The sequence below is a fragment of the Rattus norvegicus genome, chromosome 3 (assembly GCF_021556685.1).
Source record: "Rattus norvegicus strain SHRSP/BbbUtx chromosome 3, alternate assembly SHRSP_T2T, whole genome shotgun sequence".
Taxonomy (NCBI): Eukaryota; Metazoa; Chordata; class Mammalia; order Rodentia; family Muridae; genus Rattus; species Rattus norvegicus.
In genome coordinates this window covers 24766995-24779479 of record NC_141536.1, presented here as the reverse complement: position 1 = coordinate 24779479, position 12485 = coordinate 24766995, and the positions used below count along the sequence as shown (strand labels likewise).

The window sequence follows — 12485 nt, the reverse complement described above, 5'->3', positions numbered from 1 at the left end:
GTTTCCTGTCCATAAGCCCTCCCATCCCCTCCTCCCCCATACGGGTGTTTCACTCCCATCCATCCCCTTACAGTCCCCACCCCTCACCTGTGACATTCCCCTGCACTGGGGGTCCAACCTTGGCAAGACCAAGGACTTCCCCTTCTCCTGGTGTCCCAAGAAGGCTATTCTCTGCTACATAGGCAGTTGGAGCCCAGGATCAGTCCATGTATTGTCTTTGCATAGTGGTTTAGTCTCTGGAAACTCTGGTTGGTTGGCATTGTTGCTCTTATGGGGCTGCAAACCCCTCCAGCTCTTTCAGTTCCTCCTCTAATTCCCCCAAAGGGGGTCCTGTTCTCAGTTCAGTGGTTTGCTGCTAGCATTCACCTCTGTATTTGACATGCTCTGGTTGTGTCTCTCAGTAGAGATCTATATCTGATCCCTTTCAGCATGCACTTTTTAGTTTCATAAATTTTATCTAGTTTTGGTGGCTGTATATCTATATGGCACACATGTTGGGCAGTCTCTGAATAGCCATTCCTTCAGTCTCTGCTCTAAACTTTGCCAGCATATCCCCTCCTATGGATATTTATTTTTCCCCTTTTAAGAAGGAATGGGAGCATCTGCATTTGGTCTTCCTTCTTCTTGAGCTTCTTGTGGTCTGTGGATTGCATCTTGGGTAATTCGAGTTTTTGGGCTAATGTCCACTTACCAAGTGTGTTTTTCTGTGATAGGGTTACTTCACTCAGGAAGTTATTTTCTAGTTCATTCCATTTGCCTATCAATTTCATGAAATCATTGTTTTTGATAGCTGAGTAATACTCCATTTTGCAACTGTACCACATTTTTTGAATCCATTCCTCTGTTGAAGGGGATATGGGTTCTTTCCAGCTTCTGGCTATTATAAATAAGGCTGCTATGAACATAGTGGAGCATGTGTCTTTGTTATATGTTGGAGCATCTTTTGGGTATATGCCCAAGAGAGGTATAGCTGGGTCCTTAGGTAATAGAATGTCCAATTTTCTGAGGAACCTCCATACTGATATACAGAGTGGTTGTACCAGTTTTCAGTTCCACCAACAATGAAGGAGTGTTCCTCTTTCTCCACATCCTCGCCACCATCTGCTGTCACCTGAGTCATGTCATCACTCTTGGCTATGTTAAAAATATGACTTAGTCTGATTAATGCCAGCAGTTATACAAAATTTCATATTAGATGACACACTTTTATTTTAATGGAATTTTCTTGATTGACATTAAAATAATGAGAGGAGGACCAGGTTGGTTAGAGCATTGCCACTTTCACTGAATCTGATATGTAGTTGAACCAAAGAAACTGAAGATGCAGTGGGAAGGGGAGTAATTGTTGCAACTAGGTCTTGAGAAAGAGATAGAATAAGTAGACAACCTTGTCATCCATTGTGGTCAATGGGAGGAAGATGCTTCCTTCAATTACTACAGCAGAATGGAGAGCAAGTGACATAGGTGAAGCTTAAGGAAACAAGGGGGTTGTTTTTCCATATGTTCAGCCACAGAGTCAGAAGGAGAGAAAATAATTCTTCCATAGCAGAAAGGGCTGCAATGGATAAAAGAGCTAGAGACAGCAAAGAAAGAATGAGAAAGAAAAACTGAAGATTAGGTATAGGGGAGAGTGTTCAAAAGGTCAGCGGATACAGGATTTCAGTGTCTAAGAATAGTTGCGTAGGAACAGTCCAGATGCACGTGGAGATGCCGCGTAAATGTGTGGATGCATTAATTTTCTTTGGTGATGCTACTGTGCACTGGTTATTTAACATATTTCTGTGGTATAATAAGCGACTTATACAGTTCAAGGAATGGTATATTTACAGTTTGAGTGACATCTATCTTGGCCAGAAAGACATGGAGAGAGACATGTGGCATGTGGCAACTGGACACACTATATCTACATTTAGCAGCATAGAGAAATATGAATGCTAATGTAGCTCAGAGGATATAGCTAGGTTTATGATAGGTCTCCAAAATTCAACTAACTCGATCTAGAAATTCTTTAACAGACAAGTTTAAAACCATGATTCAGTATTCTCTGTCCATTCTGGTAATGCCAAGTATTCCTCTCTGTGGTTTGTACTCCACATATCTGGGGAATGAATGGCTATAGTAAAAAAAATGGTTAAAGACACAAAAGGACTAAGATTGTAACAATTATTCTGCAAATATCAGAGTATTGGTTCCATGGATTGAAGGGCCTACAAAATAAATAGGTAAATGCAGAAACCTAAATAATGAAGAACAAGAATCAAAAGGGGCTCATTAAGATAGAGAGGTAAATGCAAAAATTCAACTAAGGAAGAACAATTATCTGAAGGTTCTAGAAGTTACTTTGGGATGAGTATTAACAGTGATCTATCCAATACATGAGACATATCTGGAGATTTTTTTTAAAAAAGTGAGATTTCAGTTACATTCTAAGATTGGAGTCTGGACAGTAGTAGAATCTTAGTCACATGTGAGACCAGACATGATGAAATCAAGGTGTTGGTAGAGAAAAGGGAAAACTAATTAGTTCTTAGAGAAAAGGAGAGTGGACTAAGAAGGGAAATTTGTGATGATGTTCAAATTAGTCCAGGCTCTATGGTGGATGACTTTTTCTCTAGCAAAGCAGGAAAAGCAGGGAAGTGAGTGAGTAGTCCTTTTCCTTCTGTGAACAAACCTGTCAAATATTGCTGGAACAACTCTGTCCTCTAGATAAGGAGGAAGTTACTTGAATAATCCAACATGGATGCTTTCTGTTTCCTCCCATTTTTTATCTTACCCTTTAAAATTGCAAGCTTACTATTTCCTGAATAACTGGCTTTGCAATTACAGGGAATGAAAGTCAAATTGAAGGAAGAATCATACATGATTTAAAAATGTTACAGACATTATTGTTTTGATGAAGTGAAAGGACTGTCTGGATGCGTTTAATTTATCGGGGACCATAGTCATCCTGCATACAGGAATTACACTTGAGCGCTGTGACTTGAGAGTTCTATTAAATTTTAATAAAGTGAAGACATTTCTAAACAGAACAGCAACAATAATCACAACCACCACAACCACAACAACCACAACAAAACTCTTAGGATTCAAACCCAACTCCTCTCAAATCCTGGAGAAGTGTTCTACCATTGAGCTTTAAACAAAATCTTATGGTACTTTTTTAAACAATGTCTCATTAAATTTCAGAGATTATTCTAAAATTGACTCTGAGCTCATGTAAATGACTGTCAGTACGCACGTGTGCAGACACATACCACACACACACACACACACACACACACACACACACACACACACACACAAGATTTTACTTTAAACAAATTATTTTTTATTATTAAATTTGGTCTTAAAGTTTTCAGGGAGAGCAAGAAAGATTTCAGATACTCTCTATGTTTCTAAAGTTATTTTTCTTTAGAGGCAGAGTGCCAAATGGCATTATATAAAGTTTATTCATAACTCTTTTGGACTGATTCATAATCTAGTGTTCACCTTTCAAGCAGCTTCCCAAATCATCTGATGCTTTCTCTTTCAAAAATTTACAAAGATTCTTCTGCATCTGTGGCCCATTAAGCATTATAACATGTTAGCCAGGGAACACTGGGGTTTGTTACAGATATCAATGTAAGCCAACTCAAAGAAATAGAAATTTTAGGTGGAGACATAGATAATGTACTATGTCTCCAGGCCAAAAGTCGGGACTAAAATGGCCCCCTGCATCCCGTAGATGTGGAAGATCTTGTTCTATCCCCACCTCCCCTCTGTCTCCTGCTAAATGCACAGGTTCCAGAGTTACTTTCTCTTTTCTGTCTACCCTACCTAATCACTTGACCGATTTAAACACTGCCCACTGTGTGAACAATGCATCTGTTAGTTTAAACTATGGAAAGGGAAGGTCCTGGTGCCTCTGCAAAGCCTATCCCATCCTCACGTGTTCCCTCTGACCTATTTACTTTTGAAGGAGTAGGATAGCCTACTATTAAAGCTTCCCTGTAAGTCTGTGCCTCTCAAGAACACTAGCTTAGAGGAGAAAAATTTTTTCAGAGAAGCATGCAAAATAGGCCAGCCGTACTGTCTATCATATCCAATGTACAGACACTTTGGGGAAAACCATTAGGAGAAATGTTTTCACAATCCAGTGATGCTGGCTGAGAGTGGAAGCCTGCACGTCACGTTTAATTTCTCTTTGTTTGTATATAGACTGAAAACCAAGGACAACAGAGGTTTCACCAACAACTAAAGTGAAAACACCAAACAAGTAAAAATCAATAACTAACCGTCTTGCAGGCTTAGCTAGACAGAGAAAATTGTTTAATTGTTTATAAAAATAAACAAAGTTAAATGGCAAGAGCTAATGGAATTTAAATTTTTACCTCTTTAGGAGGGATTCATTACCCTTGCAGATTCTTTATTGCATTCAACAATTGCAGTATTAAATATTTAATATTCTTACTTTAATTCTGAGTACACTTTAATTACTCTATATACTGTGGGAAATTGCTTTCTTGTTCGAATTTGTATATATAATGGATGAAAAATATAAAATCGTATTACAATTGATGTTCATTGGATAGCACTAAATTACAAAAAAAGAGGACAGAATTAAGTTCTCAGTATAATCCATTCAAAGAAATTGTGTATCATTTTCCTACAATAGAAAGCATTTGCTTAGCATCATTAAGACGTGATTCTTAGACTTTGAGTGTTCTTATTGTGCCCCAATCAGATCACCATAGATATTCTCAAGTTTGGCATTGATGCTTTCTCGTTTTTGCCTCCACCCTCTTAGGGGTTTCCATTGTGGATACTGCTACATGAAATGCCTTGTAATGGAACATTATATTTTAGAGTTAAAATAATTAATGCTTTGTAATTCTGAGACCTATTTGGAAATCTCTCTTCGCCCTTGAACCACCATCACTATATTCTAACAAAAGGTAATAGAGAAAGATGGAGAATCCTGCATGGAAGCATTCCTAGAGAGCACATGTCCTTTCGAACAAGATTGCCAGTGCTGTGAGGCTTGTACCACTGACCAAAGTAATTCTTAGATTTACCACTAAACAATAAACCATAAAATAAGAAAAAAAACTCATATAGAAAGAAACCAACAAACAAAAATTAACACTGTTAAAGAAAGCAGATAAAAGCTTGTTTTAAGGTGTCGGTGTGAAATAATTGCTTAATTTAGGGGTGGTTGGGGCCCTGCTTGTAAACACAATACACTATCATTGTCTGCACAACTTACTTAGGGACATGGAATCTACAGGGAAGTTTGCCAATGATTGTCCAAATTTTCTGCTACCTTCTACCATGTACAGTGTACATATCTGTAGCAAATGAAGTCTTCATTTACAGTTAATAAGATGTCAGGGTTAAATCTGCTCAGCATCTGATGTATCAATGGATCTGAAATGAGAACCTCCTCTTCATTGGAAAGCAGGGATAAAGAACCATGGGCTAGATGAGTAGCTGAAGGCCTAGAAAGCATCCCTGTCTTTGGTGTGTTATTAGTAAGCCTTTTTGAAATATTATTTTATTTTAGTCTAAAAGTTAATGATAGTAAAAGCAGAAAACTAGAAGAATATTCATAGCACCATAAGAGTATTCTGGACGTCATTATCTGTTTTGAGTTTGTAATCAAGTAAGAGAAGATTGCAAGCACAGAGGCTTGCAAAAACAAAGGCAGAACTGAATTTGTAAAGGACTAGGCCTAGAGCAGGCCAGAGCTATTCTCGAGGAGACAGTAGACACTAGATATTCTCAACCTTCCTAATGCTGTGACCTCATGTCATGGTCTATCAATCAGCTGAAGAAATCAATCAGCAATTAAGAAAAGAGGAACGGAGTTTAGTTCACACTGGCTCACCACCACTTGTAACCCCAGCCTACGGGGAACTCAGCAACTCAGTTAGGCTTTCAGAGTTACTGAACTCATGCTCCGCCCACCCCCCATAAACACACACATGCAGTTAAAATAAATGTACAACCTTTTAATAAAGAACTTAGGTGTTCGGAAAATCACTGAGAAAAAAATGGATGAAATTGGATTACAAATGTCATTTTATATGTTTTTAATACAGCTCCTAGAGTAGGTTATAGGCATTCCTCTTGATTCTAAATTCAAAAGGCAATAACAACAAAGGGTGCAACTATCATGATTCAGATCAAAAGACACAGCTTAATCTAATTAGAAGAAAAATTAGGCAACTCCAATTTGAAATATTCAAAGCAACTCTGCAGCTTAGAGTGTGAATGCAAACAACAAAGAAAGGTCCAGCGACTAACCTGTTTCAAAGCAACAGTGAGCGAGGAAGGACAATGCTGGCTTGCACTCTGAGCTACAGAAATCATTAGGTAGAATGTTAGTGATCCATGCCAGGAGGGAGAGTTTTATAGCTCCAACACTCACAGAACTTATGCGTTCAACATCAGCTTCGGCTACAGAATGAGACTCTCTTACAAACCAAATGAACCACTATTGATTAGCAGTCAAATTTTGAACAAGGGTTGTATTATGTATGTTTGTTAAAATGTTGATTATGACAGGTGCATTATGTAGGTTAGGAGATGCTGTTCTTGTTCTTAATGTAAGAGCACCAGTGGAAGAGGAAGCCCTTGGTCCTGCTAAGACTGAACTCCCAGAGACTGAACTCCCAGTGAACTTGATTGTTGGGGGGAAGGCGGTAATGGGGGGGAAGACAGGGAGGGGAACACCCATATAGAAGGGGAGGGGTTAGGGGGATGTTGGCCCGGAAACCGTGAAAGGGAATAACATTCGAAATGTAAATAAGAAATACTCAAGTTAATAAAGAAAAAAAGGAAAAAAAAAAGGATTCAGGTGAGACACATAGCAAGAAAGAAAAAAAAAAGAAGCTTAACAGGGGGGTTGGGGATTTAGCTCAGTGGTAGAGCGCTTGCCTAGGAAGCCAAAGGCCCTGGGTTTGGTCCCCAGCTCCGAGAAAAAAAAAAAAGAAGCTTAACATATTAGCCAGAAAGGGTTATGATGTTCGTCATAGCCTCACATGATTCAGAGTCCATGACAAACAACTGTGAATAAATTTTGAAGAACTGGTGAATCCAAACATAGACCACAGCTAGTCATAAATTCTGCCATATGTAACACTTTTGTTTAGGTGTGACATTCGCCCAAAAATGGCATAGGTCCATGGTGTTCTTCTGGCCATGCTAAATTATACAGATTGAACGTCTTTCATCTGTAAATGAATGTTATTTCGTAGTAATGTCTGAATATAATAGAGGAATGGGGACGATGCATTTACTTGGGCTGAGGTTTGGGAAATACAAGAACAATAGATGCTTTTTCAGTCAAGAGTACAGTTTAGCTATTATTTTTCAGTTATAATAGAGGTACATTTCAGAGAAAGCAGTTTCCCCTATAGCTCTTATTGACTTCAAACTTGCTGTGTAGCCAAGGGTGACCTGGAACATTTGGTCCTTATTTTCAGTTTCTGAGCTAACAGATTTCAATCCAGGCCACTGTGCCTGGCCTTAGATTTTTTTCTTCAACAGGAAGTATTGAAGGAAAATTATGCAAAAGTGAAAACTGGCAACAACAGAGCAGGCTTATTCTAACGTTATAAATGTACACCAGATACTACGGCCAGGGAGTCATCTTTGCAAACTCCCTTTTTATTAGTTATTTCTGGTTCTTATAAACATAATAAGAAAAGGCAACTTATAAAGCAAATGGCTTATTTTTAACACATACTTCCAGAAGTCCTCTCTATAATTGGCAAAGAGTCACGGTAGCACATACCCAGAGCAGGAAGCTGAGAGATCACATTTTTAATTGCACACACAGTGGAAAGAGAAAATTGGAATTGGGATGAGGGTCAAAGCTCTCAAGGATTCAGTGACATATGTTCTCCAACAAGTCAATACCTCTTAAAGATCTCAGAACCCACCTAAATAGTGCCACCAACATGGGACCAATGGCTCAAGTATTGGAACCTGGGGAAATATTTCTCATTCAAATTTTACCTCTGTTTCTTAGATTTAAGTTAAATGTGACCATAGCACATCATATTCATGCAGGTTCTACTCAGTGTCAATATTAATTTTCAGTGTTGCTTGAATACTAAGTATTCTACAGTGTGTTTTAAAGGAGTACAGAAATGAATTCTTTGCTCTTTTGGTTCAGCTATATTTCACATATCCAAAATCCTCCTTTTTTTCATGTTTTTAACATTACACTTACTCTGAAACAATAAAAATGTTTGTAACTCTCTCACACACATAGCAAATAATATATATCATTCACACACACACACCTTTTCTTAGGTGTGGCTGACACTTATTCTCAAGTTCTTATAAACAGGCTTATTATGATGTTAAATATATTTGTAAATCAGTTATCTCAGCCCTGAAAAACTTATAGAAAGAGTATTGTTCTTCATAACCTAATTCATAACAATAAATTATTCCTCATCAGAATATAATTTTCCTTAACTTTAATAAATATCAAATGCAGTGGCTTTCCCTTGAAGGAAACCTTTAGTTTTGTTTGAGAAGTTTGATCCACCCATCCTCCTTTCCAGACAATGTAGTTGTCTGTTTTCTCTGACCTCCGATCTCTTCTGACATCTGATCTCCTCTGTCCTCATTCGTCTTTCTGTCTACTTCTAAGAGTAGGCCTCCAGTGTCTTCTCTCCACTCTACCCTCTGTTTGTTCTGGATATAATTCAATAAAGCCGATTCATGGATTCAGATAAGTCTTCCTTTCCAGATAGGTCTTTGCTCTTTTTTATTTGTTTGCTTGTTTGTTGCTTGTTTGCTGGTCTTTTGCTTTGTTTTCTTCTCTTTGTGTTCTAGATTTATTTATTTCATTTTATGTGATGTGTGTAAATATTTTGCCTACTTGTATGTCTGTGACTGCTGCCTGAGGAGGTTAGAAGAGGCCGTGACATAGCCTGGAACTGGAGTAGGAAACTGCATTGTGAGTGCTGGGAACTGAAGCCAGGTCACCAGATTGAGCACTGATCACTGTTCCTTCCCTTCTTATCTGTTGCAGTCTTTCCATATCCCATAGTCCAGGGTATGCCAGCTTCCTTTCCTCAGGGCCTACACTAGTTCCCTTCACCTGTGCCAAATGAACTACTCAAAACCCGGAAGTTCATAAATAAAAAGCTTTATGCCATAGGGTAGACCTTCAATAAAAATAGCAGGTGCTCTTCTGCTTCGATCATATCTGAAGTCATACTCCTCATGCATCTCACCAACCTATTTTCTATAAAGAAGAAAAGCTCTCCTAATGAAAATATATCTTGGGTGGACTATAATCAAATTGCCTAAGACTGAGCAGTGTGGGAGTATCAGAAAGGTGAAGGACAGGGAAGGTGTGTGCTGGAATATATTTGTGCATTTTTAATTGTTCTTTACCAGAATAGAAAGTTGTCTGTCTGAATAGGCTGTCAATGTTTAACTTGCCATGATACTCTAGTCTTTGAAACACTCAGAAGAAACTGACTGAACACTAGGCATTTATGTATAAAAGCTACCCGTACAGAAAGAACTAAATTCAAATTACAGCTTAAATAACACTTGTTAGTTTGAAAGGTTACCCATTGTTTTAGATAATTCAAGAATTTTGAGAAAAGTAAGTAAAAAATTCTTTCTCCAAGTTTATAAAATCCAATACTCTCTACTTTAGGCAATCTTCATATGGTTCAGTCACTGTAAATTCAATTATTCTTGAGATTATATTTAAGTCAAGACAAGATGGTCTTCTCTTTACAAATGCAATTAAGTCTCATGAGTGGAGATCTTGTTAACTATTGTCAGGATAATTGAAATTGATTTGTGTTTACTAAACATTGTGAATACTAATCAAATATTAAACACTCAAGTGTTCCTTGTTCATTTCAACCTTGGCAGTCTCAGAACTCCTTAAAAAGCTTCCTTGTCCCAGAAGTCAGAGCTTCTTCAAAATCATTCAGAGAAGGAGAGAAGTGTTCTTCATTTCCTGCACACAGTTCTCTTAGTTGGGAAGTGTTTGGAATAGGGCTGGGAATCACAGCATTCATGTCTTATACCCAGTGCTGTAAGCAGCAAGTCTATTTTTTTCACCATTTCATTCGATTCCAGGTTTGCTGTTCTCTTCCCCTCACAACATTACAGAACGATACAGAATAGGTTTTATAGGACCCAAGTAGTACTAGCAATTTGGAAAGCAGGTTGAAGATAACGTCTGGTGGCTCATATGCCCTGGCCTGGTGATTTGGCTTGCTTCAGTAGCTTGTACTGAATAGGATGGATGCACTGACTCCATGAGGCTTGAAGAAACTCTGCTGATACAAAAATAAACTCACCACAGTCATTGGTTTTAAGGAAATTTTACAGTTGTTGCTTAACCTGCTCCCTCATGCCCTGCAATATTCATTAGCAGATTTCTCCGTTTATGACTGATATTATATGGAAATGGTTATGGGAAGCTAGCAGATGTAACTACTGAAATAAATTAGAGGGAAAGTTTTGCATTTTACAGATGGCTCTATCAAATATGCTTTCTCTCTCTTCATATTAACATTTACTTTTCTTTCAACAGAAAACTTTTCTTTACTGACTTTGGGAATGCTCCCAGAATCGAGAGATGTGATATGGATGGGATGAACAGAACAAGGATAGTTTATTCGAAGACAGAGCAGCCGTCTGCCCTGGCTTTGGACCTCATCAACAGATTGGTTTATTGGGTAGATCTCTACTTGGACTACGTGGGAGTAGTAGACTACCAAGGCAGAAACAGGCATACGCTTGTTCAAGGCAGACACGTAAGTACAAGAAACCAGGAAAGGGAATGACGTTTGAAATGTAAAGAAGAAATACCCAATTTAATAAAAATGGGAAAAAATAAATAAATAAAAAGTGAAAAAAGAAAGTGCAGCTAACATAATAAACTAAATACACTGCACTCTCCTAATGATTATAATCTGTGGCATTTACGATACCTTAAAGACAAGATGTGATGAGTCACAAAATTAAGATGTTTTTTTTAATTTTTAAATTTGGGAGGATATTCTAGTCACAGTGATGCTAGGATATGCCCAATGAGTTTGTCAGGGTCTTTTAAGGGAATGTGATGTATTATGTGATTGTGTGTGTGTGAGTGTTGTATGTGTGTGTTTGTGTGTGTGTGTGTGTGGGAGAAATAGAAGGAGTGGGAGAGGGAGAGGGAGAGGGAGGAGAGAGATTTATTACATTGGCTTATATTGTGTAGTCTGGTTAGTATAGCAATGGTTGTTTCCTGATGGAAAGCCAAAGAAAGCTCAGTCCAGGAGACTGGATGCCCTGGAGAATTCCTAACAAGTCACTGGTCTTAACTCTAAATTGGAATCCTAAAGTATGTTCTAGCATCAATAAGGGAATGCCTCAGCATGAAGATGGGTGAACTTGCCAGCTAGAGTGAGGGCAAACAGGAAAAAAAGCAAGTCTCTTTCTTCTTTGTTCTTCATGTGGGCTTTTGTCAGAAAACATTTTAGGGTGGCTCTTTCCACAGTGGGAAGATTCAGATTTAAGTTGAATTCTCTGATTTCAAATGGCCCAATCAAAGATACTCCTCAAACGTGTGACTAGCAAGTTGACAGCCAAGATCAACCATCATAGCCAGGACACTGAAGATTCCCCTTCCTCCTTTTCCACTCCGTTGAAAGCAAACAAACATAAACAAGAACACAAAAGCAAAAGTGCAGTATGTGCAAGAGAGAGACTCCCTGGAACAGGACAGATGTCATGACCTACTTTCTGAAACCTAATTTAAAGTGTTTATTCATAGGGAGCTGTATCACCATTTGTCCCAGGGGACATTAAAAATAGTTTGCTAACAAAAGCAAATGTGTACTCACGAAAATATCCTAATTATTTTAATAGCGTTAGACTTAATTTTGCCAACTGATTCATTTGTGTACTTCCTAAATGAGAATTTTGTGAAATTTCCAAGGTCAATATTCTTGCCCGTGCATTCGTTTTCTGTTTGTTTTCAAAGAATGCTCCATAAATACCTTATTAAGCTAAGTTGCTGTAGGCCTTTTCAGTGGTATTTTCCCACACGTTTAGCTCTTTTTCATATGTTACATTAATCTCTTCTGAGGTTTTGAGTGAGTTAGTAGAGTTCACAATTAAATTCCTTTTATTTCTTTTATACTGTGAGGTAGGCACATTATATAGTACCCCTTACAGTGACTTCTTCTCTCCTTACCTATATAATGAAATTTACTTTCCTGGATTTCTGGGGCACATGCATGAACACACACACACACACACACACACACACACACACACACACACACACACACACAAACACATGCAGAAAGATACATAGACAACACACATAGTCCAATATTGGGACAATTGTTTTATTCAGACATCAATATGTCCTAAAGAGTTTAATCATTTTGGTAGGCTTTGCTTATGTTCTCCTGTGTATTAGTTTATAATATGATGATGACAGACTTTATTTTTATTTGTTGTAA

The 12485-nt window shown here is 38.0% G+C and overlaps 1 protein-coding gene across 2 annotated transcripts in view; it reads left to right on the top strand.

Annotated features, from left to right (window-relative positions):
* The window catches only part of Lrp1b (LDL receptor related protein 1B), a 2085328-nt gene that overhangs the window by 1173862 nt on the left and 898981 nt on the right, over positions 1–12485 (top strand). For both annotated transcript variants that reach the window (XM_087654909.1, XM_087654910.1), the window contains exon 8: positions 10565–10787. In XM_087654909.1, the coding sequence (XP_087511035.1) occupies positions 10565–10787 (223 nt within the window). The remainder of the gene's footprint in view (positions 1–10564; positions 10788–12485) is intronic.